The sequence below is a fragment of the Hypanus sabinus genome, chromosome 8, assembly GCF_030144855.1.
Source record: "Hypanus sabinus isolate sHypSab1 chromosome 8, sHypSab1.hap1, whole genome shotgun sequence".
Taxonomy (NCBI): Eukaryota; Metazoa; Chordata; class Chondrichthyes; order Myliobatiformes; family Dasyatidae; genus Hypanus; species Hypanus sabinus.
In genome coordinates, this window is record NC_082713.1 from 159,165,565 (window position 1) to 159,189,771 (window position 24,207).

Here is a 24,207-nt window from a genome sequence, read left to right on the forward strand (position 1 = left end):
GATCCCATCTGCTTGCTGTCTTCCATTCCCTATCTAAACAAAGTTCAAAGTAAATTTTATTATTTAAGTACATGTAAGTCACCCTATACAACACTGAGATTCAATTTCTTGTAGGCATACTCAATAAATCTATAGAATAATAACCATAACAGCCAGAGCACAGAAGTCAACAAATTGTGCAAATACAAAAAGAAGAAATAATAATAATAATAAATAAATAAGCAATAAATATCAAGAAAATTGGGTGAGAAGTCCTTGAAAGTGAATCCCTATGTTGTGGGAACATTTCAATGATAGGGCAAGTGAAATTACTCTCTCTGGTTTAAGAGTCCGGTGGTTGAGGGGTAGTAACTGTTATTGAACCTAGTGGTGTGAGTCCTGAGGCTCCTGTACCACCTTACTGATGGAAACGGTGAGAAGAGAGGATGTCCTGGGTGGTGGGTGTCTCTGATAATGGATACATCTTTCTGCGACAACACTCTGTGTAGATGTGCTCAGTGGTGGGGAGAGCTTTACCTGTGAAGGACTGGACTGTGTCCACTATATTTTGCACAATTTTCCATTCAAGGGCATTGATGTTCCCATACCAAGCTCGGAAGCAGCCAGTCGATATACTCTTCACTACACATCCGCAAAAGTTTGTCAAAGTTCAAGAAGTCATGCCAAGTCTCCGCAAACTCCTAAGGAAGTAGAGGCACTGCTATGCTTTCTTCGTAATTGCACTTACGTGCTGGACCCAGAACAGGTCGTCTGAAATAATAACACCCAGGGATTTAAAGTTGCTGACCCTCTCCACTTCTGATCCTTTGATAAAGACTGGCTCAGGGACCTCTGGTTTCCTCTTCCTGGTCAAAAATCAGCCTCCTGATCTCGCTGGCATTGAGTGAGAGGTGGTTGTTATGACAACACTCAGCTAGATTTTCAATCTCCTCCTCTATGCTGATTCACCACCACCTTTGATTTGGCCGGCGACAGTGCTGTCGTCAGCAAACTTGAATATGGCACTGGAGTTGGGCTTAGCAACGCAGTGTAAAGTGAGTATGTCATGTGCCTGTTAATCATATCTATCTTCTCTATTTCCTTCACCACCCTGGCAGCACATTTCAGGCATTTGCCATCCTCCTTGGAAACAAAAAGCCTCGCATTTCTCCCGTCAATTTATTTCTCTCACTTTAAACCTATTCCCTCTAGTATTTGACATCTCCACCTTGAGAAAAAGACTCGGACCACCTATTCAATCTCTGCTTCTCAATTTTAAATACTTCTATCAAGTTACCTCTCAACTTCTTATGCTGCAGATAAAACAACCCAATTAGGTCCAAACTCTCTGTACAGTTAATACTGTTCATTCCAGGCAATAGCCTGCAGAACCTCTTTTGCACACTTTCCAAATCCTTCCTTTACCGTGGTGACCAGAACTGCACACAATACTCTAACCAAAGTTTTATACAGTTAAAATATGACTTACAAGTAATATACTCAATATACCAACCATGTCACCCTATCTTTACTTGTGGTACCACTTTCAGAGAGTTAAGGATTTACACCCCAACATCCCTCTCCATATCAATGCTCCTGAGAGTCCTACTATTTAATGTATACTTTCCCATTAAATTCGACCTCCCAAAGTGCAACACCTCACACTTGTCCAGATCAAACTCCATCTGCCATTTTTCTGACAGGTATTGTATTCCTCTATAGCAGGCTGTGTTCATTTGACAAAGTCCTGACGAAGGGTCTTGGCCCGAAACGTTGACAGCTCCTTTCAACAGATGCTGTCCGACCTGCTGAGTTCATCCAGCTTGTTTGTACGTGTTTCATTTGACAACCTTCCTCAGTATCCACAACTCTGCCAATTATTGTGTTGTCTGCAAAGTTACTAATCACCCAACAGTATTTTTGTCCAAATGGCTTCATCTGTACCCTTTCAGAACACCAGTCCTTCCATCATTTTCCTCTCTTTTCCTCGGCCAAGACAGTTTTGAATCCATTTTGCCAAGTCTCAATAGATCCCATATATCTTAGTCATGATCAGCCTACCATGAGGGACCTTGCCCAATGCTCCATGGTCCATCCACTGTCCTACTCTCATCAGTCATCTTCAATAATTCCTCAAAAAAAAAGTTAATGTGACCTTCCCTACACAAAGTCATGCTAACTATTTCAAATGCAGCCTTGCTTTTCTAGATGGTGAAAAAATCCTATCCCTAAGAATCTTCTCCAATAAATTCCCTACTGCCAATGTAAGGCTCACAGGCCCATGTAATCCTAGTTTGACCTTCTTGCCTTTCTTAAACAAAGGAACAACGCTAGCTATTTTCCTGCCTGGGACCTTGCCTGTGACTAGATGATACATGGATCTCTGTCAAGGCCCCATCAATCTCCTCTTGCCTCTCAATAAACTGGGATTGATCCATTAGGCCCTGGAAATATGTTATTTTATTAATTTAGAGATACAACACAGAACAGGTTCTTCCGCCCCACCAAGACACGCTGCCAACTGATTTAACCCTAGCCTAATCACAGGACAATTTACAAGGACCAATTAACAAAAAAAGGAATAAAAGTGAAAATATGTACCATAAATAATTCAACTGAACAGGTACCTAGATGAAGGAAAGTTTAAGAACAGTGGCCTTATTGTTGCTTTCTTTGGTGGGGGTGGGGGGGGCAGACTTTTAACTAATCCAGTGAGATTTTTCAAGATGTATAAAACTGACCCAAGCAAACTGATAAAATACTAAAATATCCAGAAGTGGAAAGTAAAACTAAAAAAAAAATCGATAATTTGGGAACTTGCTCAGACAATCTTTGTGTGAAGGGAGGGGGTCTTCAAGGCTTCGATATTTCTATCATTCATTCTATAGGGTTTTTTGTCTCATGGATGTCAGTGAAGGGGACGAATTTCAGGTTGTATACTGTATGTATTCTCTGATATTAAGCAAACCATTGAACCTTCAATGAAACTGATGAGGGGAGGCATATATTACATTATTGAGGGTTACATTATTAGGGGTTTATCACAAAAGGGGAATGGGTCTGTGCCTAAAGAGCATAAATCGAGTACACAGTACTTTCTCCACATCACTTTGAGTAAATTTTACTGCATTCTTGATGCATCTATTGATTTGCTGCAGAAATGCTGTACTTAATGGTTAAAAGGATTCACTTGAGGAAGTATCCTGCATTAAGTAATTTGCTTATTCAAAGCACAACAGCTAGAAGATCGTTGTAAATCTCATTTAACAGAACGTAAAATGAACAATTTGCTGTGTTGTTTTTTGACATCTTAATTATATGAAAGTGCACCAGAGCAGACCCCTTCTGAGTCATCCTCACTGAGTGGGCACAGGAACACACCGGGACACTTACTCATTCATCAATATGCCGTCGAAGAAGCAGCCTGTAATTTGTTGTCAATGCTACATAATTATGTGTCACAATCGCTTTTTTTTCAGTAACGTATAGATAATTGATGACAATGATTATTCCTTCAGAATACATTATAATGAGCTGAAATACCGTCTGCAATTTTACCATAATTATAAATTCCACCTGTTGGAGTTTTTAAGCTTGTTAGGAATTTGGTATGGAAGTAGGTTCTGTTCATTCACTTGATTTAAAAAAAAGTTTTTTATTCCTTCGCTGAATTGTTAAAATGGAGAGAATTTTGCTCTGCCTTTAGGAGGGAGTGGGAACCATGTAAACAGGCCTGAGTCCCAACCCATTCCAGACCATCCCCATGTCCACACATCCTGAGCCTTCTCCATAGATTGTCACCTTGTTGTGGTGGAGAAGCTTGTGTGGTCCTGAGATCCCGAGAGCGATGCCATTTGGAGCTATGCTCCTGGTAGGGTCACCCATGGCAGTAAGGTCGAGGGTGAGGTCCCTGACAAAGAACAATCCAACCAAGACCTCAACGGTGGAACAGGCGGACAAAGTTCCTTCAAACTCAACGGCTGTGAAGGCAGATGAAGGCTGCAACAAATCCATCAGCTCCAATCATCGTGGTTTCCATGCCATTGGAATCAGTTGCTTGATTTGTGAAGTATCGTGTGCTTCTTGGAGTGCAACATCAAGTACATGTTAAACAAATACACACACAGGTGTCTTCATTCTGTGGAAATGGAACGAAGACCATCATCCTCGGCCTCAAGGGAAAGCCATGATGATGGCATCCTGAGCAGCAGGCCTGATGGGTGGAACAGCAATTTATGGTTGCTAGGGACAGCAGCTGTGAGATTCTGAGGGAAAGTGAGTGATTTTATTTTTTTTATTTATGGTCCGTGCTGCTCTAATTCGCCCATGTGACCAATTAACCTAATCTGTACAACTTTGGAACATTGGAGGAAGCCTGGACACCCGGAGCAAACCCACACAGTCATGGAGAGAACATACAAACTCCTCACAGACCGCGGTGGAAAATGAACCCGGGTCATTGGCACTGAACTGACATTACCCTAACTGCTACAATACTGTGCCACACCGGTCATCCAGTACCTCAGTAACTTGACAGTGATTTGTTTGTGGTATTGAAAGGGAAATAGCTAAGTTTCTGAAAGGAAAGAGATGGAGGCTCTGATTAAAAGGCCTTCAGCCTGAAATGTTCTCTGTTTTTTTATGTCCATGGATGCTGTCAGACCTACTATTTCTAATATTTTCCATTCTTTCTTCAGATTTCCAACATTTTCTTCCTTTGCTTCATATTTTTTCTGTGTTAATTCTGTCCTTAGTTCAGATAATGAGACTTGTTTCAGAAAATAACTTTATTATTGATAGTTGTGATGGTTGACTATTTCTGTGGTGTTTAATGGGAGGGGAAATGCCGCAAGGGAGAAATTTCAAAGTTCAAAAAGGTTCAGAGGTTCATTTATTACTAAAGTGTGTATGCATTGTACAACTCTGAGATTCTTCTTCTCCAGATAGCCATGAAACAAAACAAGAAACCACCGAAGTCAATTCAAAGAGATACAGCAAACCCTGTGGCCCCCGCACAAAAAAGAATGCCAACACAATCATGAACTCCCCCTCACACAAAAACGCAACAAGAACATTGACCCCCCCCCCCAAACATCTCTCCTCCATCGCAAAAACGCAATAAGTTTCTACTGTTACGAATGTGCCACAACTCTGAGGGGCAGAAGGGTACAAAGTAGCCCCCTCCTTTTTGAGAATCGCAAGATCGCTATTAATTCAGGTCTGGGACCCAGGAAATGAGAGAGAGACACCCAGAATCCTCAAGGTTTGGAATGTGTCCTGGTCCTCACACAAGACAAAGCCACGGATAACGGCCATTGTCTCTTGGAGACGGAATTGTGTATTGAGTACTGTACTATTCATTGAAGCCCTCAGGGAATGAACAGAGTGGGCTGGTTGAGGGATTGCATCACCCCAACCTGATTGACATCTGAGACCCCGTGAGTCAGGATAAAAGAGGGTCTGGGGAACAACCCCTTCAGACACACCAGGAGAAAAGCTAGAAATCCCGTGTCAGCGTTTACTAGCGACAGCCGGTGGGGCTCGCGTGCGTCCTTTTCCTTTGCCTAGGAATTGGCGGGCTTACCACGGAACGGCTTAGCTAAAGGGCCGACTACAAAAACGGAACTCTCGAAGGATCGACATCATAAAAAGGAAAAGCTGGCAAGTTCTAAAATCTCTCTCTTGACTCCAACCCAAGACTACAGCCCGAATGAACTAAGTGACTTTGATATTTCTATCGGACAATGCATTATCCCCTAGACAACGATAGAGCTTATTTCTTATTGATCATTATTATACCCACACTTTTAGAGTTAGTATTGATGACGTATATTATCTGTATGTTTGCATTGATATTATTTTTGTGTATTTTTACCAATAAATACTGTTAAAAATAGTACCATCAGACTTCAACGGACCTCTCTATCTTTGCTGGTAAGTGACCCAGTTACGAGGTTCGTAACAACTTGGGGTTCTCGTCTCGGGATTTGATACCAAATTGGAGGGCCAGTGAATCGGGCTTGTAAGTCCAAACTTAGATCTGGTTATGCAGGTAGCCAGACGGGAAACCAGCAAAGATGGACGTGGATGAATTTATAGAAAACTCGACTCTGGAGGCGCTAGAGGCGGCCACCAAGTCGGAATTAATGAATATTGCAAAAGGACTAAGCCTCACAGAGGTGAGCTTGTCGATGAAAAAGTGGCAGGTGCAGAGGGCCATAACTCAGTATTATATTGTGAAGAATGTGTTTTCTGCTGAGGTATTGGAAAATATCCCTGAAAAGGTACCAGCCAGTGGGATGGCTCAGTTAGAGTTGGAAAAATTAAGGTTGGAACTTGAAATTAAATTAAAGCAGCTAAAAAAGAAAAAGAAAGAGCCGACAAAGAAAAAGAGCAGCAAAGAGCCAAGAAGCAACGGGAGCATGCGCTCCAGCTAAAGGAGTTAGAGGTGAAGAGGGAGCAGGAAAGAGCTGAGAAACAAAGGGAGCATGCAATTCAATTAAAACAGCTGGAAGCAGCTGAAAAGAAGAGAAAAAGAGCCGAGAAAGAGAGAGAGTATGAGGAGAAAGAGAAACAGAGGCAACATGACTTGGACATGGAGAAGTTAAGGCAAGAGCGAAAAGTTCAAGGGTCAGACTGAGAGGAGCAGTTTGATGTTGGGAGATGAGGTTAGTGCCTCCGTTCGAGGAAATCGATGTTGATAGTTATTTCTTGCATTTTGAGGGGGTGGCGGTGAATCAGAGGTGGCCCGGAGAGCAATGGGTGGCGCTGTTGCAGGGTGTATTAAGAGGGAGGGCACAACGGGCATATGCGGCGTTGTCCATGGAGGAGGAAGAGGCTGAGAATTATGAAAAAGTAAAGAAGGCAATTCTTCGGACTTACGAATTGGCACCTGAAGCGTATAGGCAAACGTTCAGAAATTTAAAGAAAGGGTGGAATCAGATGTATACCGAGTTTGCCTATGAGAAGGGTGTGTTCTTGGATCGTTGGTGTGCAGCAGAAATAGTGGAAGAAGATTTTTGGTGTCTCAGGGAGTTAATTCTGATTGAGGAATTTAAAGGTTGTGTTTCGGATGAGATCCGGATGTATTTGAATGAGAAGCCAAATAAGTCCATCTCCGAATTTGCTAAGTTCGCAGATGAATATGCCCTAACCCACAAGACAAAGTTTTCCTCGAATAAAAGTTACCAGAGAGACCATGGGAACGGTAGAGAAAGCCCGCCGGCTGAGGCAGGGGTCCCGCCGGGAGCTAGTGGTAAGATTGAGGAGGAGAGGCAAGACGGCAGGAGAGTTCCTGGCTTGACCTGTTTTAATTGTGGAAAGGGAGGACATTGCATCTAGGTGCTTTGCTCCGAGGAAGGAGACAGGAAAATGGAAAGCAGCAGTCCCTATAGGATGTGCCATGGTGATCAGTAAATCGACAAGAGAGCCCTGGGTAGACAGAGTACGAGAAGGGTCTGAGACATGTATGTCAAAAGGAACCGTGTCTGTGAGAGAGGGAGACCCACCAGTTCCAGTGCGGATCTGGAGAGACACGGGCGCTGAACTGTCATTGATTAGCAGTAAGGTACTGGATTTTGGTCGCAAGACGGGAGTGGTAGCTTTGAAAGGAATAGGAAAGGGGACAGAAACAGTTCCCTTGCATAGGATCATTATAAATTGTGAGCTGGTATCTGGACCAGTTGAAATGGGGGTGCGATTAGAATTCCCGAGAACTGACGCGGACGTCCTTCTTGGTAACGATTTAGCTGGTGGTAAGGTTTGGTCAGCAGTGAAGCTGACAAGCCAGCCTGTGAGTGTTGAGGTCCTGCCCCTAGATTCCAAGATCTATCCCGCATGCGCGATCACTCACAGCATGTCGAGAAAGGCAGCTGAGACAGAGAGCAGTTTAAATCCGGCCACGAGGGTTTAAAGGGTGGAAAAATAGTAGTAAAGTGAAAGAGAGTAAGGGAAAGGAGGTAGACCTGCCCTTAGTGAGGAGAAAAGTTATAGAGGCATGAAATAAAGATGAGAAACAGATAAAGCTGTTAAAAGGACCAGAGTTGGACATGGATGATCTGTCTGGTTTGGCAGAACTGTTTGAAGAAGTTGAAAATTCTAAAGGTGTTCCCGATAATGAAATGAGGGCAGTCCTAGATGAAAAGGATGCCATTGCCTTGAAGAAGTCTGCTGGGTTGGCAGATGAGGTTGTTTCAGCCCGCGGGATTGAGTTTACTCCGGAAGGGAGTTGCCCAGAGAGTAGCTGGGAGGATCAGGGAAATTTAGAATTTGAAAAGGGTACAGGTATTGAAAGCCTGGAAGAGGCAAATGTCCCGTTTGAGTGTGTCCAAGATGTGGATGCACGTGGTACTGAACCTAGTAATGGAGCTCAGAAAAAGTCTGAGGTATTTGATTCAGTTGAAAAGGAATGCAGTCCTTGTGGGTCAGATGGACTTGGCTCAGTGAGGAAAGGGTTAACCTTGGTAATAGTGGGAAGTTAGAGTTTCCAGTTGTTTGTGCTCGAAGGTGTGTTAAAAGTTAGTGAGGAGATAACAGGTGGTGAGGTGAATATTATTATTGAAGGAAAGGGAAAAGTGTAGTTCCCAAATTGAATGAAGAAACTTTAAAGTCTGGATTGATGTCAGAAGCAGCAACCAGGCTGCAGAGACAATGGTTTGGTGCCTGTGAATCAATTACAGGTTGAGTTGGAATGTAAAGGTACTCTACACGCTATTGTTATTCAAGAACATGGTGTGAAAAAGCAGAATTCGAAATGCTGTTTGAACAAAGAGGGATCTCTTGCATTGAGAACTAATAGCCTGAAGGGTCCTGAAGAGAAAACTAGCAACTTTCTTAAAATTAAAGAATTGTGTGCAAATTCAGAACATGGTCTAAGTTTGGAACACATTGTTGATAAAATAACTCCTATGAAAGGAGCGGGCGAAAGCCTATTTCGCCATGGTGCCCAAGCTCACCACGCGGGAGTTAACTGGAAAAGGGGCGAGGGTTAAGGGGATGCCATTTTTAAATAGCAGAAGCCGGTTTTAAGGGATTTCAACAAAGCATGTGAATAATAAAGACAACCCCCATGGAAGGCTGACTGCTAAGTTTGAAAGTAACATAAAGATTAGTATTTTACATGAACTTTTGTAGTATACACGTAAACTAAGATTACAACTCTTTAGTTTTTGTTTGCTGAAGGAAAGAAATAAAAATAGGTGGTTATTAAATTGAAGTCTGATGCTACAAGACTTTAGTAAGGTACAAGATGTTAAGATAGTAAAGGAAGTGACAATATAATTGTTAACTGTTTAGATGCTGAATTGAATGTATAACTATTACTCTGTAGAAAAAAAAACTTTTGTATTGTGTTAGATTCTAAAATCCTGTAAGACTCTGTACTACTTTGTTTTCACCGCTGGTAAAAACACTTTGAAGAAAGGGGGTGTTACGAATGTGCCTCAACTCTGGGGCCGAAGGGTACAAAGTAGCCCCCTCCTTTTTGAGAATCGCACTATTACTTCGGGTCTAGGACCCAGGAAATGAGAGAGAGACACCCAGAATCCTCAAGGTTTGGAATGTGTCCTGGGTCTCCAAAAGACAAAGCCACAGATAACGGCCATTGTCTCTTGGAGACGGAATTGTGTATTGAGTACTGTACTATTCATTGAAGCCCTCAGGGAATGAACAGAGTGGTCTGGTTGGGGGATGGCATCATCCCACCTGATTGACATCTGAGACCCTGTGAGTAAGGATAAAAGAGGGTCTGGGGAACAACCCCTTTAGACACACCAGGAGAAATGCTAGAAACCTCGTGACAGCATTTACTAGCGACAGCCGGTGGGGCTCGCGTGCGTCCTTTTCCTTTGCCTAGGAATTGGACGGAACGGCTTAGCTAAAGGACCGACTACAAAAAACAGAACTCTCGAAGGATCGACATCATAAAAAGGAAAAGCTGGCAAGTTCTAAAATCTCTCTCTTGACTCCAACCAAAGGCTGCAGCCTGAATGAACTTGAGTGACTTTTATATTTCCATCGGACAATACATTATCCCCTAGACAACGATAGAGCTTATTTCTTATTGATCATTATTATACCCGCACTTTTAGAGTTAGTATTGACGACGTATGTTATCTGTATGTTTGCATTGATATTATTTTTGTGTATTTTTACCAATAAAGTTAAAAATAGTACCATCAGACTTCAAAGGACCTCTCTATCTTTGCTGGTAAATTACCCAGTTACAGGGTTTGTAACACCAGAAACCCCCAAATTCCCCTCCCCCACACAAAAAAACTAAATCTAAAATCCAGTTGTGCCTGCTTATGATTTAGTCCATCTCAGTCATGATGAAGCAACTCTATGTGATTGCCCATCTTAACCTTGAGTTGTTCAGCTAACTTACACATTAATAACTACAGTACCAGACTTTTTATGACGTGAAGCTTTTATTTTAAAGATTAGGGAACTGGCATCTGCTAGCTAGATTCCCAGGGTTCTTTTGTTCTTCGTTTGGAAAACATGGTGGCAAGTTACTTCCTTTCAATGATGATTCATTTACTGTTCCAATAACTTTTTTTCCTTCAAATTTCTAGATGAACAAGAGAGCTCTGGGGCAATCATTTACACTGTGGAGCTAAAACGTTATGGTGGTCCATTAGGAATTACCATATCTGGCACAGAAGAGCCCTTTGATCCAATAGTCATCTCAAGTCTAACCAAAGGTGGATTGGCTGAAAGGTGAGGTGCAGAGTTTAGTCATCTTCCAAATAATTCTCCATTCCTCATGACTTTTAGCTCATCCAAACCAGAAAAGCATTGTGCTGTGTATTTAATATTTCAATAATATTTATGTAATCTTCTATATATATATATATGTATAGGTTGATTAAGCATTCTTGTTTGTTTAAATAATTCATTATGGGTTAAATGTAAAAATACATTAATTACTTACATCACACTACCACGTGATATGTGCACACATCGCTTAAAGTAAATCTTGAAATGCACCTGTATTTTTGGATTCCCGTGAGTTTCTTTGAATTAATCTAATGTAGTCAATTAATTAAATGAATAAGAGTGCTTAATCAGCATCATATTTACAAGGTTACTCAAATATTATAGAAATATTAAATACACAACACATTGCTTTGAGGATTTTCTTGGATGAGAACTAAAATGAGGATTTGTTGTCCTCGACTGGCTTTCCTAACAGCTTCCAGTGATTAGTTACTGCTTGACAATGGAAGAAATCTGGAAATAGTCACTTGACAACTGAGTTATGCAGGTAATACCAGAAGATGAAGTGTGCTGCTGAGCAACCGGATCTAAATTAAAACAGGTTTAGTAGTGCTCCGTGCCCTGATTCATTTACATATAAGGATTGCTAACTTTCATGTTATGACTCATTATGATATGTAAAGTGTATGGATGTGTGAATACTACTAACCCTACAGTTACCTTGATGTTTATAACACACTGCAAATGATAAGTTTCTACTGATTATTTAACATGAAGGAAGGAACTTGTTTAATAGATGGGAGAAGTGCATTTTCATTAATTGGGATGTTTGACAGTGATTCAAATAGCATAGTCATTAAAGTGAATCCTGAGCATTTCTGAATAAGGCTTAGACAATTTGTTGAGAAGAAATCCAAATGAGATATGAAAGTTAAAAAGTTATCCTTTTTAACCCACAATAAGGCCTTACATTTATTATGTGGAATGTAATCTTATGGCCAGATATTTATTGGTGTAAAACTTGGTTTGGAGGGCACATGCTATCATGAGAGGCTAAATAAACTTGGGTTGTTGTCTCTGAAGTGCCGGAGGCTGAGGGGAGATCTGATAGAGGTTTTCAAGATTAAGAGGCATATATAGAGTGGACAGAGAGTGTGTTTTCCCAGGGTTGAAATGTCTAATATCAGAGGGCATGCATTGAAGGAGAGGGGGGTAGGTTCAAGGGGGTTGTGAGGGGTAAGTTTTTACTCGGAGTGGTGGATGCCTGGTATAGTAGTAGAGGCAAATACATCAGAGGCTTTTAGGAGACGTTAGAACAGGCACATGGATGCAAGGAAGATGCAGGGAAATCAATGTTGTGTGGGTAGGAGAGATTAGTGTTTGGGTGATTTTGATTTGCTTTTTGGCTGGCTCAGCACAACATTTTGGGCTGAAGGGCCTGTTCCTGTGTGCACTGTTCAGTGTTCTTTGTCATTTCATTGCCACTCTGGCACTAATAATTTAATGTAATATGGCATGAGGAAACATCCTTGTTGTGATTGTAAAGTACCATATGCATTTGCAAAGTTTAAAACTCTGTCTGTGACATATGGTCCAACAGTTCTGTACTGTTTTTAATCTTGAACATTGATGTTTCTACCTTGTATTACAGGACTGGTGCCATTCATATTGGAGACAGAATCCTGGCTATAAACAGCAGGAGCCTGAAGGGTAAACCTTTAAGCGAGGCCATTCATCTCCTACAGATGGCAGGAGAAACCGTCACGCTGAAGATTAAAAAACAGCTTGATAGTAAGCATTTAAACTGCTCCATTTGTGCTTTCTTCTTTAATGGCTTGATATTGAAACTGCTGCTTTAGATCAGGAAATCTAATAATATGGAGCTTTTATTATCAACTGCAGTTACATGGATCATTAACAAAAACAGAGAGTCATGTAAGGACGCAGAATCAGTGGGGGGATGGTGGGAGTTTGTTTGGTGGAAGGGGAAAGAGAGGTAGTCTGAGAAAGCATTTGGACTGAGCTTGTCAAGTATTGCAAGCAGGATCAGGTTTAATATCACCAGCATACGTCATGAAATTTGTTGTCTTTGCAGCAGCTGTACTTTGCAATACATAATAATGGAGAAAAAAGACAGTGAATTACAGGGTATGTCTATATATATATATATATATATATATATATATATATATATATATATATATATATAGAGAGAGAGAGAGAGAGTGTTAAATTAAAAAGTAGTGAGGAAGCATTCATGGGTTCAGTGTCCATTCAGGAGTCAGATGGCAGAGGGGAATAAGCTGTTCCTGAAATGTTGTGTATGTGCCTTTAGGCTTCTGTATCTCCTTCCTGATGGTACCTATGACAACATGGCATGACCTGGGTGATGAGGGTCCTTAATGATGGATGCTACCTTTTTGAGGTTGTAACGTTCTCCTTCGCGTGTCACGAACGCCGAATTTAACGTCGAGATAAACTAGTTAATAAGAACCAGATCGCAGTAAGATTAACCATTTACTGTTCACTCTTCACATTAACATATGGTGAAAACTGTTGATAAAACAATACAAGATTGATACAGTATTTGTTCCTTCCTTAATATCACATTTCAAGTGTAAATACTTGCAAAGGTGACTATAACTACATTACACTAAAGTGCAGTATACAGGGAGAGTTTACCTGCTCCATTGACTACTTTAAATACACTTCCATGCAAACTATCCGCGACTCTTTAACTAACGAAAGCATAAACATTATCTACCGTCGTTACTTCTAACAGGATCGGCATTAACATCTTAGTTCAACATATCGATTATCTATTAACTTACAGCGTTGCTCTCACTGTGATTTCTCATGCCTGCAAAACAACTTCTGCTCAGGTGTGCCTCTTGGTAAGCCCCCACCCTCGTGCTAATTTCAAACCGGTATTTTCCCACAAGACGCGGCGAAACCGGATGTGACGTCATCGCATGCCGATATATTTTGCATGCAATGAATATACTTTAAACACTTCTAATTCTAACTAGAAAATACTATTGAATGAATTACTAAGCGAAAATATTATAAGCTAAATAACTGTCGTAAAGACAGCACACTCCCCGCTTGACCTTCGTAAGGTCACAATGAGCAGAGTACAAACTTAGTCTCTTAATCAGTCATTGGGTAGAAGTAGAATAACTTCTGTAACTGGCCTTTGGTAAATTTTCACATCGCCTTGGTCGGTAGTCTTCAATTCGATCTTCCTGACGTGTCCATCCCCGCTAGGGAATGTAGCAGTGATTCTGGCCGTTGGCCAGATTCCTGTGGGGTTCTGTCCACTTTTGTCTCTGTTGCAACAAAGGTAGATATTTTTGTCTCCAGCGAGGCCAGAACTGATTTGCCAGAGCCTGGACTTGTCTCCATTGCTTTGTGTACAAATCCTTGTCTGAGAAGTCTCCTGGTGGAGGAGGTGCTCCTGCCTTCTGCGTAAGGAGCGTTGATGGCGAAAGTATAAAGGGGTTTTCTGGGTCAGAAGACACAGGTAGGAATGATTGTGCGTTTATAATGGCTGTGACCTCTGCCATTAGGGTGCACAGTACCTCGTGGGCCAATCGGGTGCGTTGCTGCATCTCAGGTTTCCTTTTCTGGGTTTTCCGTAAGGACGTGAACCGTTTGACTGCCTGCTCTTTGTTATCTGGTGAGCGCTGGCGTGGTTCTCTGAAAGGCAATGGGGCAACCCCATTATTTGCTTCATCTCTGAAGACCTTGGTGTCTTTGGGTTTTAAAGAAATGGTATCTTGAGCTGATTGTGCAAGTTTGTTTCCGTGCTCGGTTTGAACGAAAACTGACTGACCTAGCGTCTCGTCGGTTACTTTACGCTTGGTAATGTCTTGTTGTGCTTCTTTAGGGTACACCTCAGTGAGGCAGATCTCGGAACAAGAACGGCTTGACTGAGTTTGACCGCAAACTTCTGTACAGTTCGAGCTGACAATTGTCCTGGAGTGAACCTCTCCCTCCCCGCCGTCCTGTTGTGGGGGTGAAGGAGCGTTGTTGGTTCTTTCATTCTTGACTTCATCACGGAGCCGTGAGGGTAAATTTCCTTCCTCGTATGGATGTGATGCAATCGTGACTCTCTGAGGTTCCTCGTAGCTGGGGAAGTTATCGAATATGTATGGAGAGGGGAGACGAGCCTGCCTGTCTATTTGATATTGTACATAGTCGCTTGTGCGTTCCAGTCTGGTCCTTTCTAAAGTAGATCTTGCTTCGGTCAGATCACGCGACCCTTCAGCTTCTTCTATGTACTTTGCTTCCGCCATGGCAGCTTCTTCTTCTCTTTCTAGCTGCAGCACTTGCAACTCTGTCGATATTTTTGCCATTTCCAACTGGGTTTCGGCTTCTCTGGCGGCCTCTTCTCTTTGTCTGGCAGCCTTTTCGGCTTCTCTGGCGGCCCTTTCTTCCTGGATTTCGGCTTCTCTGGCAGCCTCTTCTCTTTATCTGGCGGCCCTTTCTTTCTGGATTTCGGCTTCTCTGGCAGCCTCTTCTCTTTGTCTGGCTGCCCTTTCTTTCTGGATTTCGGCTTCTCTGGCAGCCTCTTCTCTTTGTCTGGCGGCCCTTTCTTTCTGGATTTCGGCTTCTCTGGCAGCCTCTTCTCTTTGTCTGGCGGCCCTTTCTTTCTGGATTTCGGCTTCTCTGGTGGCCAGTTTCATTTTCAAAACTGCTTCTTGTCTGGCGTAACGCAGTCGCACCTTGGCGGCTTCTGCCTTGGCTCTTGCCTGTGTGGACTTACTTGATGTCGGTTTACTGCCCTTGTCGCTGGGCGGCGTCGACTTGATGCTGGATTGAGCTGACATTGCAGCACTTGAAACACCTGATAATGCCGCTTTTTCACTGTAACGTTCTCCTTCGCGTGTCACGAACGCCGAATTTAACGTCGAGATAAACCAGTTAATAAGAACCAGATCGCAGTAAGATTAACCATTTACTGTTCACTCTTCACATTAACATATGGTGAAAACTGTTGATAAAACAATACAAGATTGATACAGTATTTGTTCCTTCCTTAATATCACATTTCAAGTGTAAATACTTGCAAAGGTGACTATAACTACATTACACTAAAGTGCAGTACACAGGGAGAGTTTACCTGCTCCATTGACTACTTTAAATACACTTCCATGCAAACTATCCGCGACTCTTTAACTAACGAAAGCATAAACATTATCTACCGTCGTTACTTCTAACAGGATCGGCATTAACATCTTAGTTCAACATATCGATTATCTATTAACTTACAGCGTTGCTCTCACTGTGATTTCTCATGCCTGCAAAACAACTTCTGCTCAGGTGAGCCTCGTGGAGAGCCCCCACCCTCACGCTAATTTCAAACCGGTATTTTCCCACAAGACGTGGCAAAACCGGATGTGACGTCATCGCATGCCGATATATTTTGCATGCAATGAATATACTTTAAACACTTCTAATTCTAACTAGAAAATACTATTGAATGAATTACTAAGCGAAAATATTATAAACTAAATAACTGTCGTAAAGACAGCACAGAGGTATTGCTCGTTGAAGATGTCGGGATACTATGGAGGCTAGTGCCCATGATGGAGCTGACTAAGTTTACAACTCCCTGCTACTTAGTTCAATCCTACGCAGAAACCACCCCCACCACCCCACCATACCAGATGGTGATGCAGTATGCTTGAATGCTCTGCACGGTATATCTGTAGAAACTTGCAAGTGTTTTTGGTGACATACCAAATCACCTCAAACTCCAAATGAAGTATAGCCACTGTCCTGCCTTCTTTATAGCTGCATTGATAGTATATAATCACTTTAGAGAACAACAATTGAAGACAAAAGAGAAAAATGAAAGAAACTGAAAGTGAAAGATACAGCCTTTAAATTGAGTGGTTAGAAACAAGTTTTTAGCTTTAAATCTCTCAGACATGGGGGGCTATTACTTGAGCTTTTAACAGATAACTTGATCAGTCTGCAAACATGACTGAGTTTCAGGTCTCATGTAACTTTAATTCTCTGTCCTACACTCAGTCTGACCTCTCGGGTTTCTGCCTCCTATATTGCTCCAACATTGCTCAGCATAAGCTCAATGAGCATTACTTCACCTTTCATCTGAGGATGTTACAACCGCGGGCTGAAGTAACATTCCTCGCTCCATGGATGCGTCCGTGTCTTTTATTTCTTGTGTGTTTGAGTCAAAAAAGCACAGAAGTGAGCCCTTCAGCTAATTGTATGAGCTATCGAGCTATATTTACACTAATTCCCTTGTGTTCTCCCACATTCCCATGGATTCCTTCCAGAGTCTAGTACTCACCGACACATTAGGTGCAATGTACAGTGCCCAATTAGACTGCCAGTCTTCATGTTTTCAGGATGTAGAAGGAAACCAGAGCACTGTCATGATCCCCACGGTTCCAACATTTTAAAGTATTGTTACCTAGACAACTTTCATCTGCATCCTGACCCACGCGTTTCCTCTGTTCTCTCCGCCTTCTGGTCTTTATAACAAAACCGCATTTATTATTTCACTTTTCCAATTCTGAAAGGTCTTTGGCCCAAAATGTCAACACTGCTTCTCTCCTCAGGGACGCAGCCTGAACTGCTGACAGCTTCCAACATTTTCTGTTTTATCTTACATGTTCAGCTTTTGCAATTTCTGTTTCAACTCCAATATGAATCATTATCTCATGTATATCAAAGATGTTTATAATTACTGTGGATTTTGACAGCTGTCCTGTATGAGGCTTCTACCCATGGGACGTTTTGTGCTGTGATCCAGTTATTTGAATGATAGGCTCACAACTGAAAGCAAAATGGGAAGCTTCAACCCCACAATACACTGCTGGATTGAAACTTGGATATGAGGGTTAAAAAGCTGCATAAGCACTTCACAGCAGAAATAATTTGACACTGCAGGCAGTCCCCGGGTTACGTACGAGTTCTGTTCTTGAGTGCGTCTTTAAGTCGGATTTGTACGGAAGTCGGAACAAGCACATCCAGTATTATTTAGCGTCAGTTAGCCAAACGTTTGTCTTAGTATATAGTATCTATTTTACCCTTCTATGCATATAAAACACTTAAGAAACGTATGTTTTCCAATAATTTAACCACTGCGTTGCTTAGTAATAATTGTAGCCTTCATCGGGGCAGGGCCTTTCACATGCTCCATTATTCTCACTTTATCTGTTTTCCTTTAAGATTGTTCCGATCATTGACTGACTGTAGCCTAATGCTTTTCCAATGATCAATGGTGTTTCACCTCTTTCCAAATACTTTATTATTTCCACTTTATTTTCAATCGCGATCGCTTCCTGTCAATGGAACAGAAACGCAGCGGGCGGTCGCTCCCAAGGTCTGCTGGGTCCTAAGGAGCACCGCAATATTCATCCACAATATTCCGCGTGGGAATTTAAACTGGAGGTGGCCGTGGGTTTTTTTTTACGAGGTCAAGTTGCAAGTTTGACATCAACGCAGCATGGATGGTACGGGAGTCACTGGATCAACATCAACCCGGCACTGGAGCAGACGACCACTGGATCGAACTCAGGAAATTCCGTTCTCCAGCCCAGCACTGATCTCACTGCGCCACCAGCCGACTGGGGGGGAAGGGTGCGGGCGGGGTCAGGGTGAATCTTACTAAGATAAATTTAAGCCAAATACAAAGTTAAACACTTAACACAGTGTCAACGGCAACGACTTAAAATGGCGGACGGCTTTGCAATCCAACTTAAAATGGCGGATGGCATTCTCCTTCCTCGGTTTGTAAGTACGAGTTGTCCGTAAGTCGGACGTTTGTAACACGGGGACTACCTGTATAGAGAATACAGACTTGGACTTTTAACAATCTTGGTTTTCTGATTTGCAGATAAAATGTTTGGTGGTCTTTTTGCACAGAGTCCAGTCCTAAAAAATCATCGGTCTCAGGCCGACTGAGTGAATTGAGCGATGCAGAAGATGAAATTCCCACCGCACAAAAGCCAACCAAGCTATGTGAGATGTACTCAGCTACAATACCCAGTGTGGACAGTGCGGTGGAGTCATGGGATGGGTCAGGCATAGACACCAGCTATGGAAGTCAAGGTAAGGAATATGTTTATTCTGCATCTACTATGTTGTTTCTTAGCAGTTTTTAACGTTGGCATCTTTACAGGAATAATTCTAAGTAACTACGAGTGGCCCCCATTTTTCAAACATTCGCTTTACGACAGCTCGCTGTTACGAATGACCTACATTAGTCCCTGTTTTCGCCAACCAAAGAGGATTTTCACTTTTACGAAAAAAAAGGGCCGCTTTATACGTGTGTTTACCCCTAAAAAGACTACAATGACCGTGAAGCCTTGTGTGGGCAGTTGTGTGCGCATGTGTGAACGTGCGTAAGTGTGTACATGCCGATTTTTTTTCCTCCAAATCGAATTTGGCTCAGTGCCTTTCCGATTTTTATAAGTGAAACTACACTATACATACAATATTTCTACTTTAGATAGGCTGCATATTTATCATATCATTCCTGCTTTTACTATATGTTAGTGTTATTTTAGGTTTTATGTGTTACTTGGTATGATTTAGTAGGTTATTTTTTGAGTCTGGGAACGCTCAGAAATTTTTCCCATATAAATTAATGGAAATTGCTTCTTCGCTTTACGACATTTCGGCTTACAAACAGTTTCATAGGAACGCTCTACCTTCGGATAGCTGGGAAACCTGTATAAGTGTGGAAGAGTACTTTTAAATATATCAATTTTTTTTGTATTGCAACCATCTCAAATCAGCTTATAAGATTATGACTTTAGCTGAATGTTACTGATTCTGTGGGACTTTGGTTTTGCTGCTTCATTGTGGTGATTTAAAAGCATTGATGATTTTGTAAGTGGATGGTTGATGCTTGGTATAGACTTGTTGGGTCAAACTCTATGTTGCTGACTTGGAATAAAACTTGTCAAGCCAGGCGGAGTACATCAGCTGCTCTTGTTTCATCTCTATTTTCATACAGAAACTGACAGAGTCTTGGCAACGTATTTTAGTAACAGTTGGTGTGATTTTTGCAGGAATGAGAGTAGATGGGTCTTGCACTAAATAGAAAATGTGTCAGAATACATTGTGTAAAAAGTTGGGGGAAGTTCATGAAGTTCATGAAGCTCTTGGCCAATGTAATTAGAATAGGTTTAGCCCTTCATCTAGGTTTCTGGCTATCCACTTGATCTATGCCTCTTATCACGTCACGTTTCCTCTCATCCTCTTTCACTCCAAAGAGAAAAGCCCCATTATTATAATAAGACAATAAGAGATAGGAGCAGAATTAGGGCATTTGGCCCACCAATCATCATGAGTGATCCATTTCCCTCTCAATCCCATTCTCCTGCCTTCTCAAAACCTTTCCTGCCTTGACATCAACATTCTGTCCACCTCCACCTTAAATAGGCCTCCAACACTCCTGGACTCCACAGCTGCCTGTGGCCATGAATTCCACAGATTCACCACCCTCTGGCTAAAGAAATTCCTCCTCATCTCCATTCCAAATGGACGTTCTTCCAATCTGAGGCTGTGCCCTCAGGTCCTAGACTCTTACACCATTGGAAACATCCTTACCGCATACACTCGATCTAGGCGTTTTTTGAGGCATTGCCCTTGAATGTGTCCTAGATACAGCGGAGGCTAGTGCCCATGATCTGCTAACTAAGTCTCTGCAGCTTATTTTGATCCTGGTGGGTCAAACTGAATGTAATTGACTTGGAATAAAACTTGTTAGGTTAGGAGGAGTATGTTAGCCGTTGTTCCTGTGATTTGTGGAGCCACTTTCCAAGTCCAAGTGTCACAGCTCCAAATGCAACTATCACCACCAGGATTACTCTGACATTAACCTTCCACACCCTTTCTATCTGCTCTTTCAAGTCCTGGTATTTCTCCAGCTTCTCATATTCTTTCTTCCTGATGTTGCTATCATTTGGGATTGCCACATCTATTACTATTGCTTTCTTCTCTTCCATGTCCACTATTACTATGTCTGGTTGGTTGGACAGTACCTTATCAGTCTGTATTTGGAAGTCCCACAGGATTTTAGCTCTGTCATTCTCCACTACCTTCTTGGGTGTTTCCCATTTGGACCTGGGAATGTCCAATCCATACTCGGCTCAGATGTTCATTACATAATTCCTGCAACTTGGTTGTGCTGTTCAGAGTGTGCTGTTCCTGCTGCATCTTGCACCCTGCTCGTATGTGCTGGATGGTTTCAGTGCACAGTCTGCATCTTTGTGTGGTGTGTCAGACCCCTGCTTCTATTGCTCTTGTGCAGCCATGAGCAGCGCCTCTGTGCTGTCCCTCGGCCCTGCCATTTCCAGCCATTGGTAGGACTTTCTCATGTCAGCCACCTCTGATATCTGTGATTGTACATCCTGTGCAGTGGCTTGTCCTGCCATGGCCTCTGACCCTCTGGCTCTGCTTCACCCACTTCCATTTCCATATCCCCTGCCTGCTGTCTGAAGAATTCTCCTAGCCCGTCATCCCTTAGTGCCCATCTTCCTGAGATGCCCATGGATGTTTCGCATTTCTTCCAGGACTGTAGCCTTGACACTTCCAAGACCCCATCCTCCTTTATTCTGGCGGGTGTACAGTCGCACGACGTTGGACCATAGATGGAATCCTGCATGTATTCCTCGTAGCTTCTGGTAGTTCCTGAGGCTTCCCATTCGTTCCTTGGCCGGCACACTATTGCAGCTGGGTATCTGATGACTGGTAGGGCAAATGTGTTGATGGCTCTGATCTTGTTCTCCCATTCAGCTGGCTTCTTAGGACCTGTTCCACTCTGTGGAGGTACTTGGATGTTGCAGCCTTCCTTGTGTCCTCATCACGGCTTCGTGCACCTGCAGGATCCTGGGGTATTTGTAGCTGTCCTGTACATCTGGGATATAGATGGCGATATATTACAAACGACCCAACAGTCTTTGGGATTTAGAGGAACAGATTTGTAGAGAGATCCCAGACTGCTGAAGTAAACATAAGATTGTTGTAGCAAGTAGTTTTAACTTTACAAATATTGACTGGGACCCCTATAATTGTAAAAGGACTAGATGGGATAGAATTTGCCAAATGTACTCAGGAAAGTTTCCTTAATCAGTATAGCAGACCCAGTGAGAGAATATGTGATACCTGATCTGCTGTAGGGAACAAGACAGGGCAGGTGACGGAAGTATATGAACTATGTATATAACACACACAAAATGAACTCACTAGAATCTATAATTTAAAGTTGAAACAGAAGCCATGTTTGACAAATCCTCTCAAAAGTGCTGGCATTAAGACAATCATATTGCAGATCTTAGCTGCTTATCCCTAATGGAAGTACAGTTCAATTAGAACATTTGACAAAAGAGCTCATTTTCCAGAACTAATCAAACGTCCAGCTTCTGAGTGATCTTTGAATGATATTTTATCAGATATTTGGCTCTCACAAGCCACTTTACAGCAAAAGCCGGAAGAACTCTGTGGGTATATTTATGGCAGAAGTTGATCATTTCCTTATCAGTCAGGGCATCAAAGGATGTGGTGAGAAGGCAGGTGCATGTGGTCGAGTGGAATCCAGGATCAGCCATGATGGAATGGCAGAACAGACTAGATGGGCTGAATGGCCTGATTCTGCTCCTATGTCTTATGGTCTAACTGTACACTGAAACTAGAGCAATTCTAGTTTAAATTTTTGAACTGAAGTGACAGTAGTAACTATTTTAATTTTAATGAAGCTATAGACAAATATCAGTGGACTTGGCTGGCTGGTTTCATAGTAGATGGGTATAAGCAAGTTATTTTAAGAATCATGAGGTTTTACCTTCCCAATTCAGCTTAAAACTAATTAATTCAATAGCTTCATAATTTAAATGTACTTCACTGCTCAGGGAAAAGCTGACAGGTGCAATTAATGCACTTGTTTCTTATTTGCGGTGGTTATCCTCCAGATTGTCAGTAATTGCCTCAGTGAGCTAAATGACAGAACATCAAAATTCACATCAGTGCATCAGTGTCATAAAGTAAGTCGATCCTACGAGATGAAAAATCACCAACAGTAAATTAGGCTGATTGACCATCTCTGATATGATAAGTCTGGAGCTAACCCACCCCCACCCCACCCCCCTCAGGAACACTACAGTTCATCAGGTCAACAGATAGAAATGCAAATTCTATCTGTTGAGATAGAAAGCAGCTAGATTCAGTTAAGATGTGGGAGAGCATTTACTTTGTTAAAACAACCCACTGTCATGGGAGATAGAGCATATTCATTATTTTGTACAGCTATTTGAACAAAGTATTGAACTGAATTCCATCCATTATGTATTCTGTTCATTCACTTGTCCGAAAAACAAAGTTCCTTAATATTGAGTCCAGGCCGTATCAAGCTGCAAACATCAAGATGCAGTTTTAAAATTACCTTTGCAGTCCATTTCAACAAGTCTTGGAAATACATGGAATAAACTGTGACCACCTTGAATTTATTTTTTCCTGATTAATTTTTGGACCTTTTGGAGAGGTTTATTGATGCAAGGAAAATAACCTGCTTAGATCACCATAGAATTTTTTGGTCAGTCAGGTTCATGAACTTTTGATCTCCATCAGCACAACTAAGTCTAAAGAGCAAAGTAGTGCACAGCTGTGAGTTACAAATTTGAAATCTACTTGCCCTTATTTCAGAAAATTGCAGATTCTTGCTACTTGTTTGACACTGAAGAAGATTAATTTTAATTCTACTTTTAAGGAGGTAGTGATTTTGTCACTCACGTTAATGGGTTATTCAAATACATAAAAGCTGAAGTAACTCTACTTAACATTCTTCCAGGAAATGCATTCCTGTTAATTGCACCTTGCTTTTGTTACAGTGAGCCTGTCCGTTGGCTGCTTCAGTACTGGGAATTGTTAGCAGTATTCCTGCTAATTGACAGGGTCTCTGGGAAAAAAACATTCTCAAACTGAACAACTTTAGTAAGATCTTCATTCATTTCACATGATCACGCAACCTTCCACTTATGCTCTCCTCCATCAGCACATTTCATTTAAAAAACTGGCCATTTACTGCCCGGATTAGAGAATGTCTTATCAAGATTGAGCAAACTTGCTCTTTGGCATGAAGGGAATTGACTGGTAACTTGGTAGAGGTGGAGATAGATGATAAGAGGCATAGCTGTACAGCTGTTACTTTTTCTTGGGAGGTGAGGCAATGCCTAATAAGAATGGACATACGTTTAAGCTGATTAGAGGGAAGTATAGTGGTGGATATCAGAGGTGATTTTTTTATACAGAGAGTGGTAAGTGCATGCAATGGTAGTGATGGTAGTCAGCGGATGTATTTGGGAAATTTAATAGATACATGGTTGAAGCAAAATGGAGGGTTGTATGGGACGGAAGGGTTGGATTGATTTTGGAGTTGGTTTAAAGGGCCTGTACTGTTCTATGTAAGACAAAATGTAATTCTGCCACATGTGGGACTTCCCGGTGGCCAAACATTGTAATTCCCATTCC

The 24,207-nt window shown here is 41.9% G+C and overlaps 1 protein-coding gene across 10 annotated transcripts in view; it reads left to right on the top strand.

The window, feature by feature from the left end:
• Positions 1-24,207, top strand: part of grip1 (glutamate receptor interacting protein 1) — a 458,415-nt gene that overhangs the window by 423,619 nt on the left and 10,589 nt on the right. For all 10 annotated transcript variants that reach the window (XM_059978360.1, XM_059978359.1, XM_059978364.1 and 7 more), the window contains 3 exons: positions 10,554-10,698; positions 12,350-12,489; positions 18,601-18,786. In XM_059978360.1, coding sequence (XP_059834343.1) covers positions 10,554-10,698; positions 12,350-12,489; positions 18,601-18,786 — 471 coding nt within the window. The remainder of the gene's footprint in view (positions 1-10,553; positions 10,699-12,349; positions 12,490-18,600; positions 18,787-24,207) is intronic.